A 27,409-nucleotide genomic window follows, 5' to 3' on the forward strand; every position below is an offset into this window, starting at 1 on the left:
AGCAACAACGCATTTTTGGTCATTCTATCTTATCTTATCCTATGTAAGTGTAGTATAGACTCTCTTTCTGGACTTGTCTTCGTCGACTTGGGCCTGTTTGAACTCGTCCACAAACTGAACACTATGGTTCAAATTCCACTGAGTCTTCATATACTTGAGTCCTGCGACGTTGAAGCCAATCTCGTTGGTTGACTTGGAGAGTTGTTTTCTGAGCTGCTCTTTCAGAGAAAGAATTTGTCTCTTCAGGTCCTCATCCTTCTGGTTGATCAACTCCATGGCGTTGGAGCGAACGATAAAGAAGAGCACACGGCAGATGGAACTAAGGCTCGTGATGTTCCTATTGATATTATCATCATTGGTCCATACCTGGATAAACTTTAGCAGCTTTAGCGTGTATGAAAATGGCAACACCACCAGAGAGTCATCCAACTGAGCAGGTCTAATCTTGAGTAAAACATCAAGAATGTACACCTCTGGCTTCTGGTTCAAAGCAGCCAGAATTGGGTTTCTGGTTGGGGTGTCAGGCATCGTCTTGATCTTTCCAAGCTTAAATGCTTTCAACTCGCGTTCGTACTGCTCAAATTCGTCGTACTCTTTCGAGCCCAGGTCCAGAGCCTCCATCAACTTTTCACCAGCCTTCAGGGTCTCCATGGTCTGTCTTGAAGCTCTCGTGACTTCGTCCTCAACTTCTTCATCATCGTTCTTTTTAACTGGCTCATCGCCTTCCAACGATTGCAGCAACTTATCCTCGTACAGCTCGTCCATTTCCTTCTCCTTCTCTTCCTCGATGAACACCTCGTCGTCCGACTGGTACCAAACTCTGATGCTCTTATCGTGAGAAACAGAGCACATAAAGTCACCGTCAGAACTCACTGCAAGCGACCACACTTCAGAGTGATGAGCTGCGAGCTTCTGAATACACTCGAACTTGATACCGTCCCAGTACTTGACCATTCCGTCTTTGCTGCAACTAAAGAAGTTCTTGGACTCGGGCAGGAACCTCACACACATTATCGAGTCCTGGTGTCCGAAAATAGACTTGTGACAATCACCAAAGTCCAGACCCCAAATTCTGATATTTTTATCAGCAGAGGACGTGATAATAAGTTTGGAGTCGAAAGAGATGTCGATTGAAAGCACGGGCAGTTTATGGCCGTACAGACTGAGGAAGAACTTGAGGGTGTCTTGGAAAAATACCTTCACAGTGTTGTCAAGAAGAGAAACAGCAAGAAGCTTGTTATCAGGAGTAAGACGAACACAAAGAACGTCTTCATTCAGCTCCAAAGTACGCTTGTGCTCAAAGCTGACATGGGCCTCTTGGTCCACCTTGATGTCCCAGAACTTGACATTTTTGTCTGCAGAACCGGTTATGAACGACTTACCATCAGCAGAGATTTCTATCGACCAAATAGCACCAGCGTGAGCTTCTGATTCGGAATGGAGGAGAGTGGAAGATGCCAGATCGTAAAGTTCCAATTCGCCCTCTTTCGTTCCCAAGATCACCAAAGCTCCACCAGGCAAGAACCTAGATACCAGCGAGTAACCACAGTCAAATGACCTTATGCAATTAGTAGTTTTCGTATTCCAAATCTTGAGCTGACCATTGGACGATGTGGCTATCAATTTGTTGTCATCACTAATATCCACAGACCTGATATCGTTTCTGTGGCCAGCTAACGTTATCATGTACTTCTTGGAAGATATAGGCGTCTGCACATTATGTTTCCTTATGGATTCCGGCATGGAGATAGTGTGGTACTCCAAAGAGTTGTTGTTCAGAGCCAACAGAATATCGAGCTTATTTTTGTTGGTGACTGTCCATGTGCATGATCTCAGTTTGGATGGGGCTCTGATTATTGTGAAAGGGCAGATCAACATGTTGATCAACCCACCGGAAAGTGACTCTGCGATTTCGTCGTCATCCATTCCTTTTTCTTTGAGTCTCTTTGTTCTTTTAGTCTTTGCCTTTGCTATCTCATCGGGGGTTCTCAATCTGAAGACTTCGACTGTACGGTCTGCATTCTGCACGAAGAAGAATGCATTGGAAGAGACGGTGCAGAAGGAGATTTCCGATCCTCTTGCCTTGCTCTGTTTTTCGTAAAATCCCAGTTCTATCAATTTTCTTGTCTTCTGTTCCAAATCTATTCTCCACACCTTTATCTGGTTCTCCATGCCGGAGGTTATGAGGAACTGCTTTGTAGGGTCCACACCCATCGCCCAACTCTCGCCGGAATGGGCAACGTGTGTTTCTATACACTGCTGAGACTTGAGATCCCACAACTTGATGAGACCATCCTTAGAAGTGGAAACAAGGTAGTCTTCCAAGTCATCCACGACTTTATTCTCGTCATTGCTCAGGAATGTGAGCCCGTTGACTTGGTCTCTGTGGCCCTGCAATTTGAACAGACCTGTTTCTCCTACCAGATCCCACAAAATGATACTGGAATCCCTTGACCCAGAGCACAGTCTGGTACCAGACTTGTCAAATTGGAGCTGTGTAACGGCTGATCTGTGACCGTTGAAAACCATAATCACTGAGCCTGAAGACATATCCCAGATCTTGATAGCACCATCGTCACAGCCCGCAGCAATGAGTTGGGAGCTTGGCTCGAAAGCCAAGGTGACCACCTCGGCAGGGGCTGTTGATGTCGCAGCGTTTGAAGCCCCAACTTTGGCACCATCGTGAAGTCTCTGCAATAACTCACCGGTCTTGATGTCCCATACAAGCACCTGCTCCACTCCAGCAGTGATGGCTTTTCCACCGGACTTGGAGCCACCGGGCAGCCACAAAGCATTGCTATTGGAGGATATCACACCAAACGTGCGTTCCAGCTCGTATCTTTGATACGACTTGACCATGTTTTGTTGTTGGTATCTAGGAACTAATGCTTGAGGTTTCTGCAGTGTTCTACCGTTCTGGAATTTTTTTTCTTTAATCTGAAAAAAAATATCGGTTCTGCGGTACACGACCTTGAGAGACTTCACTCAGAAGCTTGGGGTCTAATAGTTTACAGCACAAGCGTTGATATATTGGGCTAATATTGCAGTTTGAGTGAATATACTCAAACTGAAATGACAACCCCAAGCCAATTCCATTTATCCATCCATATACATCAGAGTCTGAAAGTGCAACGTGTGAACTGAACTTTTTCCATCTGAAAAGTCACGTGCCTCTTCTTATCGAGCCTCGAACTCCAGAAGACCATCTGCCAAACATGTACATGTCCTACTTCCTTCTGAATCTCCTAAAGATAAAGTCGACATGGCCCACAATCTGGTAATAGATAATGGATCTTACGAGATAAAGATAGGCACAACCGCCATGGCTGCGCCCATCAAGGTTCAGAACGCCATAATACGAACAAGGGATAAGCGTATACTTCAAGGTGACCAGATTTCCACTTTGTCTGAATTGTCGGGGATTGTATTCCGCAGACCCATAGAAAAGGGCCAGTTGACCGCATGGTCCATAGAGAAACCTATCTGGGATAGTTCTTTCATAACGGTGCGTGCGCAAGTGCCGGAATTCGAAATCTCCGACTCCAACCTGATCCTGACAGAGGCACCATACACGTTGAAACAGCTTTCCCAGCAAACGGACCAGATGGTCTTCGAGGAATTTGGTGTGCAATCATATTATCGATGTATTCCTCAATCTCTTGTGCCGTGGAACGATGACAACCAGAAGCTGTTGGGGGGGCCTCAGAGCATGAAGAAAGAGATGGACGATTTTCAGCTGGTGATCGATTCCGGTTTCGAGTGTACGTGGGTAGTTCCCATGGTACATGGCGTTCCTTTGTGGAATTCGATACGAAAATTACCAATAGGAGGACGGTTTCTCAATGGTGTTTTGCGCGAACTGATTTCGTTCAGATACTACGATGTGACTGACGAGACTGTCCTAGTCAACAACATCAAAGAGTCAACATGTTTTCTGTCTTCAGACTTCAATGAGTCTCTTAGCAAGATCCATGAACTGAAAAATCTCAAGCGATCATCTCCCAAGTTTGACTCTTTGAACAAGGACAATTTAGTGGTGGACTACGTATTGCCCGATTACAAGACCACGGCAACCGGTTACGTGCTTGAAAAAGGCCAGCCGCAGGACGACCTGCAAATTCTCACTTTGTACGATGAACGATTTAGTGTTCCAGAAGTTCTCTTTTATCCGGAGATTGTTCGGCTTGAGACCAAGGCAGGTCTGGTTAAGACTATTCTGGATAGTCTGAATTCATGCCCAGAGCTGATCAGGCCATTGCTCACTGCTAACATGGTTCTGGTGGGTGGAACTGCGAAGTTGCCTAATTACAAAGAAAGGCTGTATTCTGAACTGAGGAGTGTTTTGAGACAGGATTACACTATCCGTATATGCCAATCGGATGAGACGTATGTGTGGCATTCGGGAGTGGACTTGTTTGACAAGTCGTTTGAGAAAGGACGGGTCACGAAGCAAGAGTATGAGGAGCACGGCATGAATATCATCAGAAAGAAGTTTAAAACATCGTGAGGGGTCTGTCTTCCATGTTAGAGTCTAGTTGTCTGTGCAGAGGTTCGTATCAACTTCTGGGTAAGTCTAATAACCATAGAAAGAACGATATAACGTAATATCCAGACTTCAATTAAAAAGCCAAATGCTATGAAAACAATAAAATGCCAGCGAGAACTAAATGCAGTCATTGAATGCACATACAAACGCCAATGACGAAAATACACGAGATGATAGTGAAGGTGGACCATACCAGTGCCTGGTGCCAGACGGGTGGCTGTGAGTGTCTGTTGAATAGCAAACAAACTGAAAAGGTGCACAGCACCAGGGCAATTGCAAAGGTTATGAGGACGATGATGACTAGCATAATTGTTGCGTTCGAATTTGCTCCATCCCAGATGTCTTTCAGTTTCCCTACTGACGAAACCATTGTCGCGAACATTCCGATTGCAACTCCGAAAGTGAGGCAAGAAAGCGATAAGCACAGCATGTATAGGAATGTCACCACCTGATCGTGTTTCGCTTCCTGCACCAAAGTGCGCGATTTTGGCAGCGGCGAGTAGTTGTTCAATTGTCTGAACAGGTGACTATCCTCATCAACTTCGGTGGTGGTCGAGTCCGAGTCCGAGTTGTTGCTGGTGGTGGCCATGTACTTAACGGTTCCCTTTGAGATAAGCGGGGCCTCCTCCTGGGATCTATTCGGGAACTTGAACAGCTTTCTGAAGAAACGCGAGACAGACCAGATCGAATCCACCTTCTCAGGTGATAACAGCCATTTGAAGGAGCTGATTCCGGTTGATTCTTGGTCGTCGCAGTACACCAAGAACTCCGAGTTTTCGAACTCTGGGTCGTCGTCAAACTCATTCCAGTATCTGTAGGTCGTTGTCGACGATGCAGGTTTGGATGCCCTGGAAAGCTGATACGAAGAACTCGATTTGTTTAGCAAGATTCCGTTGCTTGGGTTACCAGAAACAGCAGAACGGTTGCTTCTGATCGACAAGGCCTGTTTGGGGCGATCGGCCTGAGGCAGCGTACGGATGTCCTTACTGAAGTCTTTGAACCAGTCGAACTTGGTCACAAATACATCATCACTAACTTTGTCCGGGTAGTACTTGATCGTGAGATAGTTGAACATGCTGAAGTTCAGGGTGTCGACGCGGTAGCATAGATGCGAATGGCACAGTTGTGCAATAAACTCTGGAATCTCGGAGTATTTTGATTCGTAGCGTATCTCCATGATTCCAAATGGGAACTTTGAGGAATGTTCAGATTCATCAAACGAAAGCTCTAAAAGCCCCTGGTTTGTGGTCCTGATGTTCTCTCTCAACGTAATGAACGTTTTGTCATCGTTGCTGCGGAACCTCAGCTTATCGGAGGAAGTTTTGAAACACGGTACCAGGCCTCTGGACCGTATAAAATCTATCGACATCTGCGACATCCTTGAATTGGCAACCATATACGAATGCCAATCGTCTGTTTCACCTATTTGCTGCAAAAAAGAAACAGAGTGGGTGTTCAGCCGCGTGAACGAAACTTGTCTTAGGCCACCAGTTGGCGTCAAAACCAGAGGTTTGTCATCTGATGAGTAGCTCGTGATAGTACATGGGATGGCACTGAAGTCTTTCACCTCCACTTCATCCAAGTTGGTCAGCCAGAGGTCAGTCTGGTTTTTTGAGGTGATGAAATTTGACTTGAAATTGGAGAACAGGTTCAGCTTGAGTTCAGCCAAATTATCCTGGTGAACCCAGTAAAGTTCCACATTCGATGCCTTTTGAATAGACTCCAAGTCGAAGCGAGCGAACTGGTCGGCTACAGACCTCGGCGTTGAAGATGGAACCGCCGCTGAAGCAGACCTTGGGGTACTTTGCGTGGGCTCATTCATAGAATCGAGCATCCTCCCAAGACTTTGGATAGAATCATCCAGGCTCAAATTCACAAATGAATCAGGATTTCCGTCCAGAAAGTTCAGCTTGATCCTTTCCACAAAATCCTCCTTGTATCTGTACCTGGAATGTTTCAGGAACTTCTTGAACAGCTTGCGAAGAGCCAATTTCTGGAGCATGATGAAACGCGAAATCTTTTGGAAATCATGTGAAAGCTCCACCAGATCCTTTTGGAGTTCTCTTGAGTAATTTCCACTCGAAAAACGCCGCTGGAGCAGTTGCAGTCGCGTCTGGAATTCGCCGTGCTTGGAGGCCACAAACAAGCTCACAAATTCAATCTGATCTTTGAATGCAGTGTAAAGTTGTTTCATGGCACGAACTTGGTTTCTATCCTCGGTAGGATCGGAAATATCACCAGATTCATCGGTGTTTCCTATCTGTGTAGCGCCCTTGATCTTGAGCTTTAGATCGTTGTAGTCAAGGTTGTAGTTCCTCCATTTCAGGATGGAACGGTCCGTGAACTCGGAGCCAAACTTCATCCTGTGTGGACGTGGGCCAGGAGTAGCGGGAAAATAATAAATCTAAAACTCAGGCAGAAAAGGGGCAAATCAAAGGAACAAAGGGATCACCACTGGACAGAGAACAACTCAGGGCAACACTAAGAGGGAGGCCGTCAAACTCTGTGCTGCACCTACCAAGATAAGGGGCACGTGCTTCGGGAAGTCTATACGTGCAACTTCAATTGGATTGGTGTTGTAAAACAGACTTTATTGGCCGATCTCAGGAGTAGTAAAGGGGGTGAGATCTCTGGCCTGTTTTAGCGCATGTAGCCGTTCATATTACCTCCGCACGGGCTCGCCAGAGGTCTTGTGACCTGATTGACGGTCTTTCCCAATCCGTCTAAGCCCACGTGGGGAGCATCGTCCTCAATCTCTTCCTCGGAGTGCCCAAAAGGGTTCAGAGATGAGCATAAGGGTTACCCTGAAATTGACTGTATGGTGGTGCACTACGAATGGAATTGTACGTGATAAGACTTCTTGACTTGATGCTTTCGTACTAAAACCAGTCCAATCTTTCACCTCCTGTTAAAACTACATTGCTCGATCCTCACATCAAAATCATCGCTACCTATTTGTAGCCCGTTTGGCATTTGACTCATTTCCTTCACTGATACTTCGAAACATCAACATTGAACCTGCGATCCTTCTCAAACTGCTCGGCGTCCTTTGCCTTAATAAACATTCCATCATCAGCAAGATCGTCTTGAACCTTTCGAGTGCGTGGATCGTACCTGACCTCCTCGCCCCGCTTGATTCCGTCTATGTAGCTGGCTTTCTCGTCCAGTCCCCTCACACCGATCTTCCCTTCTGTGTCGCCAACATCCGGCCTGGATCCTAGCTTTTCTGGCTCAAGTCCCAGACTTCGTAGCTCCTCCAGCTCATCCTCCTCTTCGGAGCCGAGAGCCGTTTCTACGGCTGCACTTTGGAAATCTTTTAGCTTGTACTCATCCACATCATACCCAAACCACCTGTCCCTCTTGCTGTCCCAGTCATCAACCTGCCTCACCCGCACATCTGTATGGCTTTGTTCCTCTGTTACCCTGTTCTTCAGCTTCCTCGGCTTCTCGAAACACTCTTTGGTTGAATGTAGATCACTGCCACAGTTGGCACATCCCTTGGTGACTTTGGAGCTTTTCGAGATTTTACCATTTCGCGACTTGTGCCTCTTCGTCTCCTTACTCACCTTGAAGTTGTCAGTGATCCCGTCACCAATGCGAGGTTCCCTATAATCATTAACTTTCCCCACCTCAAGCCGCTGGTGCGAGAGGTCATCCGTCGTATCCTGGTCATTATACCATGGTTTATTGGAAATAAATCGTGGAATGTATGGATTCAGAGGGTTTCCATTCACGTCAAATAGTTCCTGCGGTTTTTTTGACATCGGGAATAACAGCCGTAGATCTGTGGAGTGATAAAAAAGAAGCTGAGCCATCTACGTCTAATCAAAAGTTCTCTCATTGACAATGGTGTGTTCCAACCTATTTAACGCCGCACACATATTAAGTGATGATTATGTCTCCGCAATCATCAAGAAGTCGTGCGGCACGATGCGGCGTGTGATGATCCTGAGCCATACTTTGAAATCCAACACTACTTATTATAAAGTAACACAGCCTGACACATAGAAATCTGAATGGTCGGAGCCAAGAGGTCTTCTTCTTGTCATCACTTGAACCTGATGATAGTTTCTTCAGTAGCGCAGTCGCTGTCTTGAATGTCTCGATATCAACAAAAGTACCAGCATGTACGAATTCCCCAGCGACAATATATGCTTGATCTACTTTCCTAGTATTAAAGTATAATGCCATCATGCCAACCCACTTCTCGTCACCAATCATCCTAATCACGTTGAAGCTTGCAGAATTCACGTGAGGTGAGAAGGGATCATGCGTCCACCAAATGCTCTCTCTTTCAATCTCGAGACGATGACCAAGTGCACATGTCATCTGGATAACAATGGTGCAAGAGTTGGCTGTTCTCCAAAATGTAAAGGTATAAGTCTCCTGGTATTTGAAGCCTGAAAACTCATAGGTATCATGACTCGGTCAGCAGGAGAGTTTCTGGCACGGAGGCAATTGAGGCAGGTGATGGTGAAGTCTTCCTCTTCCTCCAGCCCTTTCTTTTCCTTTTCATCTGAGCTGTTCAAGCATGGCGGGGGGTTCAGTCGAATAAAAGCAACTGCACTTAAAGTTTTCCGATCCAAGTACCGCACAGTGGTTCTATTTGAAGTCCGGTCACTTTTGCTGCGGAACAAGGCATTTTATCTGATTGAACAACGAATAATGGTCTTTTGGTCATCGTAATATCGAGTAAAGTTGACGTTTGTCGTCAAGATATAGGGGTCCGACAGGTCAACATAGTTGACTATACTATCAAAATCAATAGCGACAGGAGTTCTGGGTTGACTCTCCAAGGTGAGAATATGATGGAGTTGTTAATCTTGCATAATTAATCTCAAATACCAGCCTTCACTTTTACCCGAGTCTTTGTCGCTTTGTTGGAGTGGACTATACACGATGTGGAAATAGTCCAACTTGAAAGGAGAACTGTTTTTGTCTGTCGAGACTGGGGTGGCCATGTTTAAATCTAGAACTTGAATCATAGGAGAATACACATGGAGTACCTCTGTACCAAAGTCCCGAGTACGACAAAGCTTTTCTAAAAGTTGAATGCGGCTGAAATTCAACCCGGAAGCATGCCGCCTGTGCGGAATGTCTCCAGGTCAACAAAAGTAGGAGCATGTATGAAATCTCTAGTTGCAATTCCCGATTGGCCTAGCTTCCCAGTTTTGAGATCTAACGTCTTCACGAAACCCCATTCTCACCCACAAAATCCGACGGGTGTATACTTCTTGGCATATCTGTGTGATCAATATATTTTGATGTCTCCATGCTGAACTAGATCACGAGAGAGAGTTATATTGGATAGCTTTCGATCGGAACTTGGGTGATTATTGAGTCGCGAAAGGGTTTTCCAACATTTGAATTTTTACCTGAAAAGTGGAAATTTCTGGAAACCGAGCATTGTAGTACAAGCAATGCTCGACTTTGTGGATCCCGAGTATTCAGTAATTATTTCTCGAAAACAACCGGTTTCTTGGAAGAAAATTGCAGAAATTTATTCAATAACTTCTGGCAACGACTTGAGTGAATAGTTTTCGCATAAAAACTAAGACTACATCCTGGGCCAGGCAGATGTGGTCTACGTCATAAGCCATGTACCATTTCCGGCCAACTACAACCCAATCCTACATTCAGAATTCGAAATGTTTTGCTGATCATTGCACTAAACCCCATACGGGGACACGAAGGCCACACCTTGAAGGACACAGAGGCCCTAGCATGGTTTACTGCACCCAAGATCAACTATTTGTTCTCCAGTCCAGGCAGAAAAACTAAAAGTACAACAATATTCTCATGGTCATGGGTCAAGAACGCCAATAAAGGGTTCAACCTCAGAAGAATGCTTTGGCGTTGCACCCGGACTGTGTTTTTGCGTTAAAGAGAAAAGAAAGGAGGAGAAGAAATGGCTGAACAAATTTTCGATTTAAGGAGGGAAGCTTTTTTTTCCAGAAATGGGTAGCGCACACCCACTCAAAACCTCATTCGGCCAAATGCAGGGTTCAAGTTGCATGTCACAAAAGAAGAGGAAGAAGAAGACGAATAAGAGATTCAGATCAATTGCATTTTTTCGGAAAATGATGGCTTTCAAATACAAAGGTGTGTACTTAAAGATACGACCTGGTCTAAGACAATTCCATGCGTCTTCAGTGACGAGGATCAATCCGCTATTGCCGTTCGACCTTACTGAAGACCTCGACAATGACGAGCTTAAAGAGAAGACTCGGAAACTAGAGAAAGAAAAGGCCAATAAAGAGGAGGAGGCACGACAGAGAAAAGAAGATGAGAAAAAGGGCTACACCGGCATTAACAGGTACAAAACTCCCTTCGAGGAAGAAGAGAAGAGACGCAGAGAAAAACGTGAAGAGATGTGGGGCAGGGTGAGGTCAGTGCTCATGAAAATTCTGGAAACAGGACTGATTACCCTGAGTTCTCTAGGAGTACTTGCTGGGGGTGGAATTGCGTACCACAAGTTGTACAAGTACAACGTGCTGGACAAGATCTCAGCTGCATTTGACGAAGGCGATCGAACGTTTCAGTTAACGAAACACAAAAGGGCTAGAGATGACGACGAAAAGCAGTGGGTTTACAGACCACAACAAGATATATTTGATGATATTGTTCAGGGTAAAATCGTGGGTCGTTACTTTCTTCTGGTAGGCGAGAAGGGAACAGGGAAGACGTCGACAGTTCTGGAATCTATAAAAAAGGTGAATGGTAAGAATTGTGCCATTGTGGATGCAATTTCGGACCCAGAATTATTCCGGATCCGTATTGGCACTGCAATCGACTTTGAATTCCATGAGGACTACATTGGGTCACTATTCTCGATCAGGGGACCAAGAGACACAACTGCGTTGTTAGATATAGAAAGGGCTTTCCACAAGTTAGAAGAGGTCGCAGTGAGGAAGGTCAAACAGACTGGAAGGCCTTTGGTTCTGGTTATTAACAACTCGCATTTGATCAAAGATGACGAGGAAGGAGTGAAATTGGTGGAATTGCTTCAGCAGAAAGCTGAGTCCCTCAGTGGAGCTGGGCTGGTTACTATGATTTTCAATTCTGATGACTACTGGTTGTACGAACGGATGAAGAGGCTGGGGACTCGACTGGAAGTTATCAATTTCAATGACTTGAAGAGAAAAGACGCTATCAATGCGTTGAAAATCGCCCGTCAAAGGTTCTTCAACGAGACAATTTCGGAGGAGATGGCGTCCCAAGTGTTCAAGCTGATTGGTGGAAGACCTCAGCACATATCCCATGTCGCTGGACATGAAGACGTTTTAAAGGCATGTAACGAGATTATTGATCGCGAGAAGACTTGGTTTTTGAATCAATGTGGCCTTCTTGGTGAAGATATGGATGATGATGTTATGGAGAGTGGTAAATTCTCTACGAGCGCTATGCTTTTGATGCGCGAATTGGTAGAGATGGATAGGCAGAGAGTGGCCAATCAGAAAGCTAGTGAAAAGGCTAATGATGGACTCGAGCACGGTGAACATGTTTTGCCAGAGGTGCCTCTTTGGAGGGCCAGACAGATCATGACCAGATCAGACTATATTCAATCGTACGATAACCTCAACATCTTTACGATCGACTCTCATTCGCGCGTCAGGGCCGATAGTGTTCCGATGATGAGAGCATTTCATGAAATTGCGTCTCAACCCGGATTTGACGATTTATTGAACGAGACTATCTCGCGTGTGGCTGACATAGAGTCTTTGGGCCGTACTAGAGAAGTCATAGCCAAAGATCTCATGCTGGGAGGCCACTACCGGGTGGAGAAAAAGAGGAATGATGACCGGCAAACGTCCGATGTTTGGCTGGAAGGAGGCTCAAGAAGACTGTTTGAAGAGACCAAACAAGAGGACGCCGTAGCAGACGAATCTGAGCCACATCTGCGCCTGGAAGAATTCTCGGATGGCGCCCACAAGCGTTGGTGGACGAAACGGCTTCAACACTATGGTACCTATGTGAGTACTGGTAACGACAAATCAGATGATTTGACAGACCGCGACCAGGTTCTTGATTTGAATCGGACTTCGGATGATGAAAATGACGAGGCATGAGGGATAGAAGTTGGCGTGATTTTTTACGCACTGAGATTAAACCACCTTTATACAGTTGAAACATCGAGATTTACAAAAACATGATACTTGGCCCACAAATGTTAGATAAATGATAGACGTTCAATGGTGATTGTTCTGAATCTGAGAAGTGGATGTGTGAGTAACCACCGAAAAATAGATGAAATGCAGAACAAACGGGGCACCTTGTAGGATAGTCTGTGCAGTTTAACACTCTCCTCTAGCAGACGGTGAACTATCAATTGGAGAATATCGTATTTTGAAACTTCAGCCGCACTCAAATTCGGAAACACACTACCAAACCTTTGTTTACGTTTGCTAATCTTCAATACCCAAGTACCCGACGTGTTGGCTCTTGTTCTTCTTCTGCTTTAAGTGTTTTTTTTGCTTTTCAAATCATAAGAACAATTTACTGTGTGTACCTGCCATGTCAGACGATATTTTGGCCGGGGAGCTCGAGAACCTCAAAATCCGAGACTCGAGTCCCGCATTGGCCTCTTCCCCACCAAAACACGAGTCCGAATTGTCTTCGTCTCCACCACGGACGCCAGAGATCAAGAAAGAAAACGTTGTCAAATTTGAAGAGTCTAAGCCTGAAGAGTATGTTGGAGTTGATGAGCTCCAAAAGTTCAGAGAGACATTTTTCGAGTTCATCGAACAGTTCCCAGAGATCGTTGAACAGCAAGAAGTGTGCAACATTCAAGATAAGGCGTTGGTGATTCTCTCGCCTTTATCAGTGAAGCACCGTTTTGGCAGAGATTGGGTTAGCAAGGCTTATATCTCCTCAATTGTTGAGAGGCCACAGAGACTTCTGGCCGTTTCGATCGGAATATCTGCTGCCTTGTCTATGTTTCCATCCTATTACACTTTCATCAGTTCCACCACGTTGGGTGCCTTGGACTCGCCACACGTGCTGAAGGTTCACGGAAGGAAGTGGCTTGACCAGATCGTTGAACTGTGTGCCAAATCCACTGCCAAGCTAGAGAATGGCGAAATTGAAGTTCCAGATGAATGGAACTCGGGTGATATCTACCTGACTGCCGATACTTTGCTGGCCCTCAAAGGTGTTGTGGGTGCTGTTGAGACTGCTGTTGACCAGGTTCACAGCTCAAAAGCGAATTCGGGGGAGGCTCCTAAGAGGGCTTTCGTGGCCATTAGACCACCAGGCCATCACTCTCATCCATGTACTCCCTCTGGGTTTTGTCTCATCAACAATGCTCAGATAGCAATTCTGTATGCCCACGCAAAGTTTGATGTGACTCATGCTGTTATTCTAGATATAGACCTACATCATGGAGACGGCACACAGGATATCTGCTGGGAACAGGGTGGGTTCAAAGCTGATTACGGTGATTCCGAGGACTCAGAGGGATACGACGAGTACGAGAAGAGGGCTCCAACAGGTCCCAAAGTTGGATACTTCTCTCTTCATGACATCAACTCTTTTCCCACGGAACTTGGCTATGCCACTTCTGAAAATGTAAAGAACGCTTCGCTGTGTCTCATGGGACATGACATGTGCATTTGGAATGTTCATCTACAGCCGTATAAGACTCAGGCAGAATTCGATGATCTCTACTACAACCAATACTGTGAATTGTTCAAACGCGCTGAGATGTTTTTGAAGAAAAGCAAACTCGAACACGATGAGAAAATCCTAGAAGCTAGGAAAAGAAAACAGCCAATACCCGCTCCTTTCAAGGCGCTGGTAGTGATGTCATCCGGGTTTGACGGTTCCGAATTTGAAACCCAGACGATGCAAAGGCACAAAGTAAATGTCCCCACCTCTTTCTATGCCAGATTTACCTCCGATACTGTCAATCTGGCCAACTCTTACTCAGAGGGCCGCCTAATATCCTTTTTGGAGGGAGGCTACTCCGATGCGGCTCTTTCTTCTGGTGTATTTGCGCATATGGTGGGATTACAACAGCAGAAGTGGGACGAAAGCTGGGGAAAAGACAGCCTTGTGAAAGAGCTGGTTAAAGGGTGTAGACCCAAGTGGACACCCGTGAAGGCTCCGAGATCAGACGTCTCCAAATGGGCGAATTGGGTTTGCAGGATGGGCAGAGACATGGTTCCAGATGCTGTGATACTCCCAACCGCTTCTAAGCCTGTCAGTGGGTTGTCATCTCTCAGTGGCTCCAACGTGTATGCTACGAGAGCAACTAGGATGACGACGCGGTCTCATGCTCAGCACAATGAATCTGAGAAGGAGAACAGCACTCCAGCAGCTTCCTCCGAAGATTATCCCTCGAGTCCGATGAAGATAGACACTCCGATCAAGAACAATAGTGTTGCAAGTACTATGAGCCCGTTGGAATCTGCACGATTTCTTGATTTTGACTGAGGTCATTGAATTCGGTCGAGATTAGTTCAGTCAATTTGTTTTATAGGCGTTCGTTGTTAATTTACTTGCTGATGTATTCTCCATCTCGTTTTTTCTGTTTTCATTATATAGTCTTAGCCTCTTACCATTCCGAGTCACCAGTCGCCTTCTGGAAGGCATAGTCCTTTCCGTCAATATTGGTGACCCCATCCTTCAAAGTGCACTTCCACTTGTTTTTCACACGCTGAACACGGTCATACAGACACAACATGATGTTCCCTTCTTGGTCCTCATTGTCGTCGTCTGAGTTCAGCTCGTCATCGTCCGGGTCATCCAAGTCTGAGTTTATATCGTCTGAGTCTCCACCTCCAAACACGGAGTCATCAGAATCATCTCCACCATCTGCTTGAGTCACCAAACCTCCCTGCAAAGCACGGGCCTCCTGCCGTTGCTTCAAAAGTCTCTTTCGTTGTATTTTCTTCTCATACTTGCGCAACTTCATGGCATCCTGCTCATCAAGCTCAAATGTGATATCTGCTCCACCATCAGCCTGGTTCACGATTCCACCACCTGGAAGCATAATGTGTTGTTGGTCTTCGGTTTTGGGCATCGGCAATGAAATATCAGACTGGGGAACCAGCAATTGCTGCGAGTGTATCTGTTGCGGGGCCGCGATCTGGTTTGCGGATATGGAATCAAGTTCTGGAACAGAATCCGGGGCAGGATCCCAGGGGAAAACTGCCACCTTGGTCAGGCTCAAACGGTCTCGCCACAGCTAAACGTCTGTTAGTATTTTCCAATTGAAGCTTATCAAGTTCAACTTACCTTTCTTAGGTCCTGTAGAGTAGTTTCGTCTATCCCACTGTCTTCAAAGTCCTGACGGGATTCCGCTATGACATCTTCAATTATGGACTCGTACAAACGGGCCTGTACCAAACATGTTAGTATCAAAGATAAACTGATCCCTATGACGTCTGGCTGCACAAACAACAATCGGTTCATCATGCTGTACCACTTTAAAACTTACCGCTTCGGCATTAGACATCTTTGCAATTCAACTGAATTTAACCCAAGCTTTCACTCGCTAAAAACCTTCCCTGACACGATTGATCAACGATTCACAAGAATATATACTCCAGCAAGTTTGCACTGCATAGGACTTTGGGATAGAAAGAGTGAGAGCTCTTAATAATCGTCTTTGGCACATGGGCCGGGTAACAAATATTGTTTTTGCTGGTGCACGTCCGTGGCTTTGTTTATGTTTTTCCCGCGCACCAAAACAAGGACTGTCTTGTTTTCTCTAACTTAACCCAATCCTTCCGTACAACAAGAGCCAAAATGGAGTTTTCTGGGGAGAGAAGCTTTGTTGCAGCAGCTGATCCTATTGAAAAGGCCGAGTCCTTTTCGCCAGCCAGAGAACAACAAACCAACCACGCCAGTCTGGATGCTGAGAACATCGGTATGGGAAGCGAGCTAAAGAAAATACCACATGGGATTTCGTTGAAACACAACAGTAGGAAGTCTTATTCTCCTATTCGTTCCAATGCTGCGCCCTTTGTTAGGGCCCCACTGACATGTTCCAGAACTGATATTGTTAATTTACAGAACATGTCTCCCTTGCGTGCTACGAAGCTCAACCTTTCACCTGACAGAACAGTGGCAGGGGAAAACATGGGTGATTTTATTAATCAGAATCAGTTGAAGCGTTCTTCGGCTGGCTTTGATACCAGCGAATCAAAGAAAACGCACATCGAAGAGCCAGAAACGCTAGATGACGACTTCATGGCCGAAGCTGCCATGTCACCTATCAAGTTTGACTCGAAACTGGACGTGACAGTTGAGTTCAGAGAAAAACTTGAAATAGAGCTTTTGCAAACGCCATCGAGACCGACAGAGGCAGTTGCTGTCAGCCCTTCGAGTGACCAGCATACTAGAATCCTTGAGGAAGAGTCGATGGTCAAGGACGTCAAGACGAGTCCACTAGATAAGGTCAGTCGTTGTTCGAACGAGGGATTTGAGCAATCAAGTGATGAGTCTGAAGAACAGTCAGAAGATGAAGAGTTTGGTGATGTTTTGCATTCTACTGCCAACCGCTCTGTCGAAGACGCTCTGCGCATGGCCGAGAGCGATGACGAGGAGACAGATATGAACGAGAACAATGCCAATGTTAATGAAGCTGATGAAATCAAGCCTGTTCTCGGATACACGCGCTTTGAAAGTCCAAATGAGCTTTGGGAAAGTATTAATGCGACTGAAGAGATCAATTTGGAGGCCCTACCAGACCTGTCAAGGGACATGGTTTCCAAAAGCTTCATCGAGGAGATCAGGTCCAACTTCATGACAGAACTCAATAACCTAGAGGAGTCCTCCAGAAAGAATGCCCACGAACTACAGGAAGCCCAAGTTCACATCAAAAGTCTGGACGACGACATTGCAGCATTGGAATTACAGAAGCAAGAGCTTCGCGAGAAAAACTCTTCCTATCTCATTCAGATCGGTGTAATTGAGGCAAAGGTTTCTGCGCTTGAAACGAGCTACACATCAGAACGCCACACGAATGCAAAGCTCGAGAAACAACTTGATACCTACAAGAGAAGATATCAGCAAGTTTTTGCGGCCTTCAAAGATACCACTGATGTACACAATGGTGTTGTGGATAAGCTGGACGCAACTCTCAAACAAAAAGATGATCTTTTAGAACAGGTTGCTAGCCTCGAAAAAGCTCTTGGCTCGGTTTCGGACAACCTAAGGTCCCTTCAAGAGCAACACGCTGAGTTGTCCAAAGCGGAACAATCCCTCAGGGCAGATCTCGATATCAGCAACGCACAACAGCTGCAGGCCCAAGCAGAGCAGCAACTTGCAGAGAAGAGTTTGCAAGAAACACGGGAACAGCTGAGTGCTAAAGTTGAGGAGTTAGTGCTTGTCGAAAAGGACCACGCACTCATCGAAAAAACACTGCATCACACAGAGGAGCAATTGGAAGTAACCAACTCTGAAATAGCCAAGCTCTACGAAGTCAACAGAGAACAGCTGACCACAATTGAATATCAAGAAACTGAAGCAGCTCGTTTAACTTCTCTTCTTGATGCCTCAAGTTCTTCAAAAGCAGCGTTGGAGCAGGAAATCGATTCTCTGAAGCAAACAGTGGAGAAGTTGCAGAATGAGAAGGATTCTTCATCTAACTCAATCATCGAAACGCTGAGCGCCAAGATTGAAAAATACGAAGTTGAGCGTTTCTCATTGGAGGAGACATGCCTGGACCTTGGCAAGAAATTAGAGGAGGTCGAAGAAGAGAAGATCCAATTACAGAATTCTGTGGAGGAACTGAAAAACCAGCTCGAAGAAGCTAACTCTTCAAAGACCAACCTTGACTCGGCGTACTCAGCGTTGCTCTCTGAACAGGAGGCTAACCAAGAGGCATCGACATCCTTATCGCTTGAAGTCAAGAACCTCAAGGGCGTTGTGAGTGAGCAAGCTAAATCAATCACCTCGTTGAATGTTGAAATCAACACCCTAAAGAATCAGGCCTTAGACCACGAGACCGAGCTTGAATCAAGTCTCGAGGCTTTGGCACAAGATCTCTACGTTCAGTATTCGGAGAAGCACGAGAAGAAGGTCGAAATTCTCAGAAAAGGCTACGAGACGAAATGGTCCGGAAAGCTTAAAAAGTCGGAGCAGGAGAATGAGAAACTTCAAAATGCCATTGAGTCCCTCAAGAAACAACTGGCCACAGAGAAAGCAGAAAAGGAGACCCTCATGAAGGTGTATGAAGAATGTATGGACCAGAAGGACGCGTAACGCGTCGGTAGAATCGCCAACGACGACTCTTTTTGCAGTGTCCACCCACGTTCCGTTACTTTTATTTCAATTCAACCTTGTCTAAGTATTATTTACAGCAGTTTTTTCATCTAAACCAAAAAGAAGTAATCCAAAAATTCCGGGGAACGTATAGTGTACCTGTGCGAAAATAGCCGAAAGCGGAAACGCGGACGCGACACTAACGTTGTTTTGATCCATTTGTGGATCTAACCTTTTCGTGGCGACCAACAAGAACAAGTCTTTGGAACTTTCTCTAATCACAATTTACTGGAGCCAGAGGCAATTGCTCTCATTGATTCTAAATCCATTCTGTGAACACAATTGGATTGGTAATCAGGTTGGTCACAGCTGTTAGAGAAGGGTTTGGAAAAGTTTCATCTGTGCTGGAGACGAGATCGCAATCTTTATTCGCAACGTGTTTTTGAGTGTTGAAACTCTCGAGTATCTTACTTGGTCTTTGTTCGAGGTGTGATATCTGCCTTTTTCCTGTTTAAATCTCTATTGCTGCTGTTTTCGCTTTGGATCTCTGTTTGCTTGAAAAAGTCTAGTTTCAGAAGTTTTTGCCATGTCTTCTGCCTATGATCAAGGCATCTCCACTGAGCCTTTTTCGACAGTGAAGAATGATGAGCCTCAATTGAGCAATAATGCATTGGCTGCGCTGATGAAGCAGGTGGAGTTACTTAGACAGTCCAATCTCCAGCTGAAGGCCGAGCTCATTTCGGTCAAGGAGGAGGTGAAGGGCAAGGATGAAACCATACTCAGTTTGCAGAAAAGAGTGGATGATTTCGAATACGATAAACGAAAAAGCGAAGGACCTCAATCAACCCCAACAAATGTTGTTGCAGAAAACGATGAAACGGTCATTCACACTCCTGTGGCCAAGCTGATAGACCCATTGCAGACTCCGAACGAACAACAGTCCCAGTTACTTGCAGAAACTTCTCCTGTTCCATCTGCTTTAGCAAGTAAGAGCACAGAGCGTGGCACAAGCGGAACCCCGGAATCCAAAAGTCCGGAACCAGACATTCCACCCAGAAGTGCAATGAGAGGTGCTAGGATGAGTCAGTACTCAAACGTGTCTTCTGTATACGAATCTGAGCCTTCTCTGAAGAGTCCAGTGAGAGGAGCATCGCCGGTAGGCCAGTTGAAGTCGAATGTTCTCAGTGTTCCGGAAGCCCAGGAAGTGATTGTTCCTGAAGATATTGTGATGGGATCCAGCCCTAGAAGACTACAATCACCAAGAAGAGCCCAGAACCAGGCGACACACAGATCGGAGATTCCTAATCTAAGGGCTCCAGCCTCACCATTGAAGCAATCATACACTTATGGCAGTCCGGTAATTGCAAGCACTGAGAAGGAAAATGCTGACGATGACGATGATGAGTTCGTCTTCACAAATAGTGTCGACAAACAGGGTCTTGGTTTAGGCAGTCTGCCCAAGGGATTACATTCTCAGTCGAACCTGTCGAGTCCTATAGTTCCAAGTGATGTGAGCAGTTTCGTTGATTACATGGATAAGAAGCTCTCGTTGAATGACTACTCCCCTAGCAAGATCCGTGCAGCTCCAAGTATTTCGTCGCCTGCAGTTGATTCATTCCAATCGCCCACACGGCCATTGAAAAACGACGAGTTTTATGTCCATCGCCCGGTATTGGCTGATAATGACTCTTTACACTCCAATGAGCCTAACTCGCCAAACCTGATGAGAGCTCCCACCTCGAACTCGAACGCGCAGTCCTCCATCTCGAGTGGATATCCTAGTGCTTTTGAGTCTCGTGAAAGGAACATTTCACGCCAAACTGTGCCGGTGCGTGAACAGCAATACCAGAGCCAGGCGAGCAACAGCTCATATCCGACTACACCCATAACTCCTCTCGTCCCCGTGACTCCTTCTATGCCTAAGGAGAGGCCTTCGCCAGTCAGACCGCTGCTGGATCCTGCGTCTTTACCCGAAACCATGATAACGGTAGTGAGTGTTCTAGACCCTACCAATCCAACCAAGAAGACTGAAGAACCATTGATAACATTGGGCGTGAATTTCGCAGCTGATGGAAGAACCAAACTGCTTTACGATGTGAAAAAGACATACTCTCAATTGGTGTCTTTGGACCAGCTAGTCAGGTCATTTTTTGCCTTACAACCCCCTCTTCCCGACAGATCTCTATTCTACAAGAACACTCTACAGTCGGTTGAAGAGAGAAGGCGACAGCTTACAGCCTACTTTATGGAAGTCTGCTCCAGACAGGCATATCCCGAACAGTTCAGCCTGATGTTTGCGGAATTCTTCTCGGCAGACAGCAATATGATGGTTGACCCAGAGGCAAAGGAAGGATTATTGATGAAAAAGATAAACGTCAGGTTCACGTCGCAATGGAAAGTAGTTCATTGTTCTCTTAGGGATGCAACACTCACTATAACCGAAGGTATTTTGCCAAATGTCACTCAGAAGCGCATTCCTATTGGTGAGTGTTCCATCGAAATGGAGGATGAAATGCCTCAGGTGTTTACCATCACCGATGGTAAGAAGAAGAAGACGATTCTGTTTGCAGAGACATTTGACGACTCAAGGGACTGGGTCAATGCTTTGAACCAACTACGTGGTCACACGATCAGGAAACCACCAAGTTTCAAAGACAACGTTTCCATTCGCAGTGGGGTGATCCCCGGGTCGTCAAGCTCGGACTTTGGGTCCGAGACAGTGATCTCGAACGAGCAACCTCCTACACCTAAACAGAGAAAAATGGGAAATCTGTTCAAGAAGGCAACCAAGGGTCAACCTCAGCAGCTTGGAAATAGCTCCTCTTCCATAACCAGGGAGGATGCACTTCAAGAAATGGACCAGCCTGAATTTAAAGCATTTTCACCTTATCAAAGCGTGACAACCATAATTCAGAATCCGATCAAGACTCCTTCCATGATGCAACAGACACCTGAGACGATTGGACAATTTACCCCGGTATCTGAAAAGACGATATTCGGAACGACAATAGACGAGGCGATAGCGCTTTCGTCTGCGGAATACCAAGGCTGTGTGATTCCTTCGATTGTGTACAGATGTCTCGACTTCCTTATCAGGGAAAATGCTGTTAGACAAGAAGGCATCTTTCGCCTGACTGGTCTATCATTGGAGATCAAGAGCTTACAGAAGAGATTCGACGAGAACTACGACTGCGATTTCTACTCGCTTGCAGAGAAGCCAGACGTTCATTCCATTTCGACCTTGTTGAAGAGGTATTTGCGTACGCTTTCACAACCTCTTATTCCAATGGAGATGAGCGAAGGTTTCAACAATCTCTTGAAGCTACAGGAAACAGACATCCAAAAGACGGCTCATGGGTTCCAGCTGCTACTGGGAAGCCTCTCACGCGAAGTCCGCGATGTTCTTCGCGTGTTCCTCAAGTTTTTGAAGTTAGTGATGGACAATAGCGATTTGAACCGGATGGGAGCCAAGAACCTCTCTATCATGATGTCGCCTAACATTGGGTGTGACCAGGACGCAGTCATGGAGCTGCTTATCGATTACGACTACCTCTTTGAATCCGGTCAGGTGACTCCGCTTGATCAGAGGACATACCGCCTATGACGAATATATACATTTTTCCATGTAAATAAAGGGATAGGAGTTTCAATTGAAATCAAATAAACTGATTAGTAGACGACCGGATCTGTCTTAATTAGCTTATGCAGCCTCGTCTCATCGATTACCGGATTCGGCCAAATGTAAATACCCGTCAGACGTGAATGAAATCACAGAAGTGAGGTGTGGAAATATGCTTTTTCTTTGCTGTCAAAAAAGGGGTTGATTACTGGAATATTTCAAAGACTTAAATTAATATCGAATGGACAGACAAGATATGCTTAGGAAGACAGACTAGCCGGCAACTCACTCAACATCAACTTCTTGACGACCGCAAACATGTCATCTCTGGAAACGATACGACACAGGCTGTCGAAACTGGATTTCCCCTACGACAAGGGTCTACGAAAGATCCAAAACAAAGAAGCAATACCGATATCGTGGGATTTGTACGAGATAAGGACAAACGGAAGAGATCACCAGGTGCCTGCTTTGGAAGAGGATGATGGAGGTTCCATAAGTGATTCATCATTGGATACCACATTGACCCAATCCCCTCCTCGCACCTCGCACGTGGAAAACATAAAAGTTTGGCTGGAATCGATGAACAAGTCGCCACCTCTGAAATATACCAAAACAAGCCCGCAAATTCCAGAGACTCCCCAGGTTACACAGGAGTCACAGTTCCAAGAGACACTGTACTCCAAGATCAACTGGGCCAGACTCCAGATGAACTCCAAACTCCAACACGATTTGTTCATTGACTGCCACATTTTGGAGATAACCAACGGCAAGTTCGTGAACTTCAATTGCTATTATCCGCCCAAACAACCTGGTGATCTGGATGAGATGTTTGCTCTGCTAATGCAGTATACGGACAACGACTGCTTAAAGGTGGGTGCCGTGCTATATTACATTTTAAAAGACTACGGGTCAGAAATTGGGAGAATTATTGATACTTTGGACATCACTGATGATCTTAGACGCCTCATGGATACCATTTATTTTTATGACAGATTCAGCCTTTCCAAAAGTCTTCAACAGATAAGGCAGACCACTTTCAATTTGGACCCCGCAAAACTACTGCGATACGCCACAGTGATACCTTTTTGCCCAAGCTGGAAAAAAATAGACACAAATGACTGCATAAAAATCATCCAGAGCGAATCGCAACATTTGGCGAGTCTGGGGTTATTGGAGACAATGAAGGTACTGAATACCAATGAGCTCCCAGAGTCTCTCCATAGAACCCTTGCCGACGCATTGGTGGACCAGTTTCCGGAGCCTCCAGATTTCTGGAGCCTTGTCAAACATCACCACATAGAAAGCCAGAAAATAGTCTCGAGCATTTTTGACAAGACCCTGGCTCAAAAGATCGCTTTTTCCAGACTGAAGGCCCAAGGCAGGCCCATCACTCCAGAATTGCACGAAGATATATGGCAAATCTTTTCAATCCAAAAACTCCTCGGCACAAATGCAAAGGATTACCCTTATGAAGAAATCATGAAAACTCTGCGAATCCTCGAGGCAAACAAGAGGTACGCTTCTCTCTCGCAAGAGGTGAGAGAGCTGGTGGGCCTTAGCAGCGAGTTTTCGTTCCTCCGAATCTAGCCCACCCCCAGGGCATTGTACCATATAACGACGGATATGAATGAAACTTAATTCGAGAACCGAACCTAATTGTAATTGTTATAGCAGAAACAGATGATCACTTAGTGGTAATTAGTATCAGCTTGAAAAACGTGAGTCACGTGAGCAAAGCGGCTCATGACCCCAAACGGTGTACGGAAAAGATAACGCCATATTTCGATCTCTTTCTGCGCAAAAGATTAAAGACATAACTTGGCCGTATCTCTTTTGTTTTTTCTTTAATTTATTCAAGCCACTTCATCGACCTTCATACACCCAACGCAATGAGAGTCAGTCCGCGGCTACTCATGAACAAGCTGGTGGATATCCGTTCGGTCACCACCCTCAAGGATAGAGTCATACCATCTTACAATCAGTTGCCATACAGCAACTTGCACAACTTGCACTGGCCATCGGATAAGCCACTTCAGAATATATACGTGGTCAAGAAGCCTTGGGTTCCTGATGTCAGAGACGCAATGATGAAGTTCATCACATTTATTCACCAGAGACATCCGAACTGCAACATCATAGTTTCTCCAGATGTGGCTGATGAGATAGCAGAAGAGACAAAGGAAAGTAAGCAACCGTGCGTTATATATTCTGGAAAAAACAGCGAAATTGTCCAGAAGACGGATCTTTTGGTTTCTCTCGGGGGAGATGGGACTATTTTGAGAGGTGTGTCGACTTTTTCAAATACAGTGGTTCCACCAGTTCTGTCGTTTTCACTGGGGACTCTGGGATTTTTGTTACCTTTCAACTTTCAGAGTTTTGAGAATGCTTTTGAGGAGGTGTACCAATCGCAGGCAAAACTGTTACACAGATCTAGACTGGAGTGCCATTTTACCAAGAAGAACAACACCAAGGCGTTGGACGGGGACATAAACGACTCCCGGATAAAGATCCACGCCATGAACGATATAGTGTTACACAGAGGATCGATGCCTACACTCACCACGTTGGAGATTTGCATTGACGATCAACTTTTCACCCGGACAACTGCTGATGGGATCATCCTAGCCACACCCACAGGGTCCACTGCGTACTCACTATCTGCTGGAGGGGCCATTGTGAACCCAGCAGTGCCATGCATTCTAATGACCCCCATCTGTCCAAGATCTTTGTCTTTCAGGCCGTTGGTTCTCCCAGCCACCTCCAAGATCAAAGTGAAGGTAATCGGCAAGGAACAGTCGAGAACCTCCAATGCCAAACTGACGGTCGACGGCGTCCCTCAGGATTATTTGAACCCGGGCGATGAGATCTACGTGAATACAGAGACAGCTTCCCCAGATAAAGATACAGGCATATGGTGTGTGGTGAAGTCCGATCACGATTGGACATCGGGCATCAACGAGTTGCTTGGGTTCAACTCCGGGTTCAAGGGTACGAATAAGTGATTCCTGGAGTTAATGTATTCCATTAGTTGTACAGATTTAGAAAAAATCAAGATCAGATAAAACAAAATTTTGAAAACAGCTAAGTTAAAGACTTCTGTGAGCTATCGTCTGAGAAATGAAGGTGATCTTGTCTCTAGCATACAGAAAGGGTTCATTGACAAGCAAAAATAGCCTTCTGCAATTATCAACTCTCTTCATTCTCCAATTCCTTGACCATGTCCGCTGCTGCCTTTTCGTAGTAGTCCGGTGGGATGATCGACATGGTGGGTCTAGGATGGGTCTCACCGTCTTTGTGGTCGCTAATATCTTTGGACTTCTGCTTGTCATCACCATCGTAGAACTCGTTGTCTGGAACGATGATGTTATCACGAGCAAACTGGGAACCTCCCTTGGTGTCCATAGCATCTGCCGTGTCCTCCTCTTCGTCTCCGAAATCCTCCAGGTCATGAGGCACGTCGTTCATCTGAACAGAAGGTGTGTGCCTCGTATTTTCCAGGTTGCTGAATATCTGAGACAAAATCTTGGAGAGATACTCAGGAGAGTTGGCATTGTGCATGTTCGAAGGTCTTACGTCCAGCTGGTAGTCGGGACCATAGTATTCGTAGTAGTCGTTGTATGGCAATTCAGGATCCAACAGAGTGTTGTTCAGAAGACCCGTTTCGTAGGTCCATGTTCTGGAAACGTTTCTCATAGTGTATCCACCACCTCCCAGAACCATCATCGGAATGTTGAAGGACTTGACGTAGTTCACACAGTTGGCATGGCCTTTTATCGACAGGTTGAAACAACCCAGTCTGTCACCACTGAGAGAGTCACCACCGCACTGTAGAACAACCGCAGAAGGCTGGTACCAATCCATGATTCTCTTGATGACAGGCTCAAAAATAGACTTGTACGTAGCATCATCTATACCGTCTCTAAGCGGAACGTTGACCGCATGATGCTTACCCTTGCCAACACCAATGTCGCGCAATTCACCAGTACCGGGGAAAAACTCTCCGTACTTGTGGAAAGAACACGTCATAACTCGATCAGTTGTGTAGAAAGCCTCCTCAACACCGTCACCGTGGTGGACATCGATATCGATATAAAGGACTCTGGGATGGTACCTCAACAACTCAATGATACCCAGGACGATATCGTTCAGGTAGCAGAAGCCAGAAGCCTCCGATTTCTTTGCGTGATGCAATCCACCAGCATAGTTGATGGCAATATCGCACTTTCCTCTATTAAGTCTAGCCGCACCCTCCATGGATCCACCGCCGGAGATGGCAGCATACTCGAACAACCCATCGAAAACAGGACAGTCATCACCAACGTTGAACTTGATTTGCTCCTTCGAGAACATGTCAAGGTTGTCCGGGGTGACACGAGCCAGGAAGTCGATGTATTCGTCAGTATGGAATTGACACATCTCCTGCTTGGTGGCGGGCTTTGCCCGGTAGATCTCCATCTTCTTGTAAAGGCCGTAGTTCATGATAAGAGAGTGGGCCATTCTTATACGGTGAGGTTTCATTGGGTGACCCGCGCCGTAGGCGTAATTGCCCACATCGGAATCATAGAAATACGCAACACCTGGAAATAGCAAAGAAAAAGTTAGTACGTTTGATTCTGGAGACCGGCATTGCCTTGATGGAACCTTAAGCTTCCTCGAAATCAACGTCTCGAGCCTGATTATCACACTCACGTTTTTTTTCAGATGGATCGACCGACAAAGGGTCGAATGGCATCAGTTGGAATGTCCCCATGTTTTCTTCTTGAATCCACGGGAATTAAACCTGATTGGTAGAAAAGACGGGGGTAATCTGTGGCCTTCTTTCAGTAAAACTCAACTCCCAGGACGGTACAATCGTGGTTATGAAGCACTGGTAATCCACACACACACACACACTTCGGGTCGGCACATGGCAAGATTAGGCGAGTACAGGAGTTTCCTGAAAAATGATATTGAGACTAGTAAAAAAAGGGGTTAATTTTCTCAGATTACTGAAAGTTATAATTGATATTCATACAACCTAGACATAAATC

At 45.7% G+C, this 27,409-nt stretch overlaps 13 protein-coding genes across 13 annotated transcripts; 7 read left to right on the forward strand and 6 right to left on the reverse strand.

Annotated features, from left to right (window-relative positions):
* Positions 1-39: 39 nt before the first annotated feature.
* KUCA_T00000136001 (uncharacterized protein) lies at positions 40-2,859 on the reverse strand (the record flags this gene model as incomplete). Its single annotated transcript, XM_022604645.1, has 1 exon — positions 40-2,859. The coding sequence occupies one exon, from the start codon at positions 2,857-2,859 to the stop codon at positions 40-42; it is 2,820 nt and encodes a 939-aa protein (XP_022456193.1).
* A 403-nt stretch (positions 2,860-3,262) lies between these two features.
* On the forward strand, positions 3,263-4,507 carry KUCA_T00000137001 (uncharacterized protein; the record flags this gene model as incomplete). Its single annotated transcript, XM_022604646.1, has 1 exon — positions 3,263-4,507. One exon carries the CDS (start codon positions 3,263-3,265, stop codon positions 4,505-4,507), a length of 1,245 nt encoding a protein of 414 aa, XP_022456194.1.
* Positions 4,508-4,673: 166 nt separating this feature from the next.
* On the reverse strand, positions 4,674-6,908 carry KUCA_T00000138001 (uncharacterized protein; the record flags this gene model as incomplete). The annotated part of the gene is made up of 1 exon (XM_022604647.1): positions 4,674-6,908. The coding sequence occupies one exon, from the start codon at positions 6,906-6,908 to the stop codon at positions 4,674-4,676; it is 2,235 nt and encodes a 744-aa protein (XP_022456195.1).
* Positions 6,909-7,533: 625 nt separating this feature from the next.
* KUCA_T00000139001 (uncharacterized protein) lies at positions 7,534-8,310 on the reverse strand (the record flags this gene model as incomplete). The annotated part of the gene is made up of 1 exon (XM_022604648.1): positions 7,534-8,310. The coding sequence occupies one exon, from the start codon at positions 8,308-8,310 to the stop codon at positions 7,534-7,536; it is 777 nt and encodes a 258-aa protein (XP_022456196.1).
* A 118-nt stretch (positions 8,311-8,428) lies between these two features.
* KUCA_T00000140001 (uncharacterized protein) lies at positions 8,429-8,875 on the reverse strand (the record flags this gene model as incomplete). Its single annotated transcript, XM_022604649.1, has 1 exon — positions 8,429-8,875. The coding sequence occupies one exon, from the start codon at positions 8,873-8,875 to the stop codon at positions 8,429-8,431; it is 447 nt and encodes a 148-aa protein (XP_022456197.1).
* A 1,751-nt stretch (positions 8,876-10,626) lies between these two features.
* Positions 10,627-12,615, forward strand: KUCA_T00000141001 (uncharacterized protein; the record flags this gene model as incomplete). Its single annotated transcript, XM_022604650.1, has 1 exon — positions 10,627-12,615. The coding sequence occupies one exon, from the start codon at positions 10,627-10,629 to the stop codon at positions 12,613-12,615; it is 1,989 nt and encodes a 662-aa protein (XP_022456198.1).
* Positions 12,616-13,060: 445 nt separating this feature from the next.
* On the forward strand, positions 13,061-14,980 carry KUCA_T00000142001 (uncharacterized protein; the record flags this gene model as incomplete). The annotated part of the gene is made up of 1 exon (XM_022604652.1): positions 13,061-14,980. One exon carries the CDS (start codon positions 13,061-13,063, stop codon positions 14,978-14,980), a length of 1,920 nt encoding a protein of 639 aa, XP_022456199.1.
* A 121-nt stretch (positions 14,981-15,101) lies between these two features.
* On the reverse strand, positions 15,102-16,004 carry KUCA_T00000143001 (uncharacterized protein; the record flags this gene model as incomplete). The annotated part of the gene is made up of 3 exons (XM_022604653.1): positions 15,102-15,734; positions 15,785-15,886; positions 15,987-16,004. 3 exons carry the CDS (start codon positions 16,002-16,004, stop codon positions 15,102-15,104), a joined length of 753 nt encoding a protein of 250 aa, XP_022456200.1.
* Positions 16,005-16,297: 293 nt separating this feature from the next.
* Positions 16,298-18,757, forward strand: KUCA_T00000144001 (uncharacterized protein; the record flags this gene model as incomplete). The annotated part of the gene is made up of 1 exon (XM_022604654.1): positions 16,298-18,757. One exon carries the CDS (start codon positions 16,298-16,300, stop codon positions 18,755-18,757), a length of 2,460 nt encoding a protein of 819 aa, XP_022456201.1.
* Positions 18,758-19,343: 586 nt separating this feature from the next.
* On the forward strand, positions 19,344-22,361 carry KUCA_T00000145001 (uncharacterized protein; the record flags this gene model as incomplete). The annotated part of the gene is made up of 1 exon (XM_022604655.1): positions 19,344-22,361. The coding sequence occupies one exon, from the start codon at positions 19,344-19,346 to the stop codon at positions 22,359-22,361; it is 3,018 nt and encodes a 1,005-aa protein (XP_022456202.1).
* A 333-nt stretch (positions 22,362-22,694) lies between these two features.
* On the forward strand, positions 22,695-23,966 carry KUCA_T00000146001 (uncharacterized protein; the record flags this gene model as incomplete). Its single annotated transcript, XM_022604656.1, has 1 exon — positions 22,695-23,966. The coding sequence occupies one exon, from the start codon at positions 22,695-22,697 to the stop codon at positions 23,964-23,966; it is 1,272 nt and encodes a 423-aa protein (XP_022456203.1).
* Positions 23,967-24,268: 302 nt separating this feature from the next.
* KUCA_T00000147001 (uncharacterized protein) lies at positions 24,269-25,381 on the forward strand (the record flags this gene model as incomplete). The annotated part of the gene is made up of 1 exon (XM_022604657.1): positions 24,269-25,381. One exon carries the CDS (start codon positions 24,269-24,271, stop codon positions 25,379-25,381), a length of 1,113 nt encoding a protein of 370 aa, XP_022456204.1.
* Positions 25,382-25,565: 184 nt separating this feature from the next.
* Positions 25,566-27,129, reverse strand: KUCA_T00000148001 (uncharacterized protein; the record flags this gene model as incomplete). The annotated part of the gene is made up of 2 exons (XM_022604658.1): positions 25,566-26,956; positions 27,069-27,129. 2 exons carry the CDS (start codon positions 27,127-27,129, stop codon positions 25,566-25,568), a joined length of 1,452 nt encoding a protein of 483 aa, XP_022456205.1.
* Positions 27,130-27,409: the final 280 nt, after the last annotated feature.

The sequence above is a fragment of the Kuraishia capsulata genome, genomic scaffold (assembly GCF_000576695.1).
Source record: "Kuraishia capsulata CBS 1993 genomic scaffold, Kuraishia_capsulata_scaffold_1, whole genome shotgun sequence".
Classification (NCBI taxonomy): domain Eukaryota; kingdom Fungi; phylum Ascomycota; class Pichiomycetes; order Pichiales; family Pichiaceae; genus Kuraishia; species Kuraishia capsulata.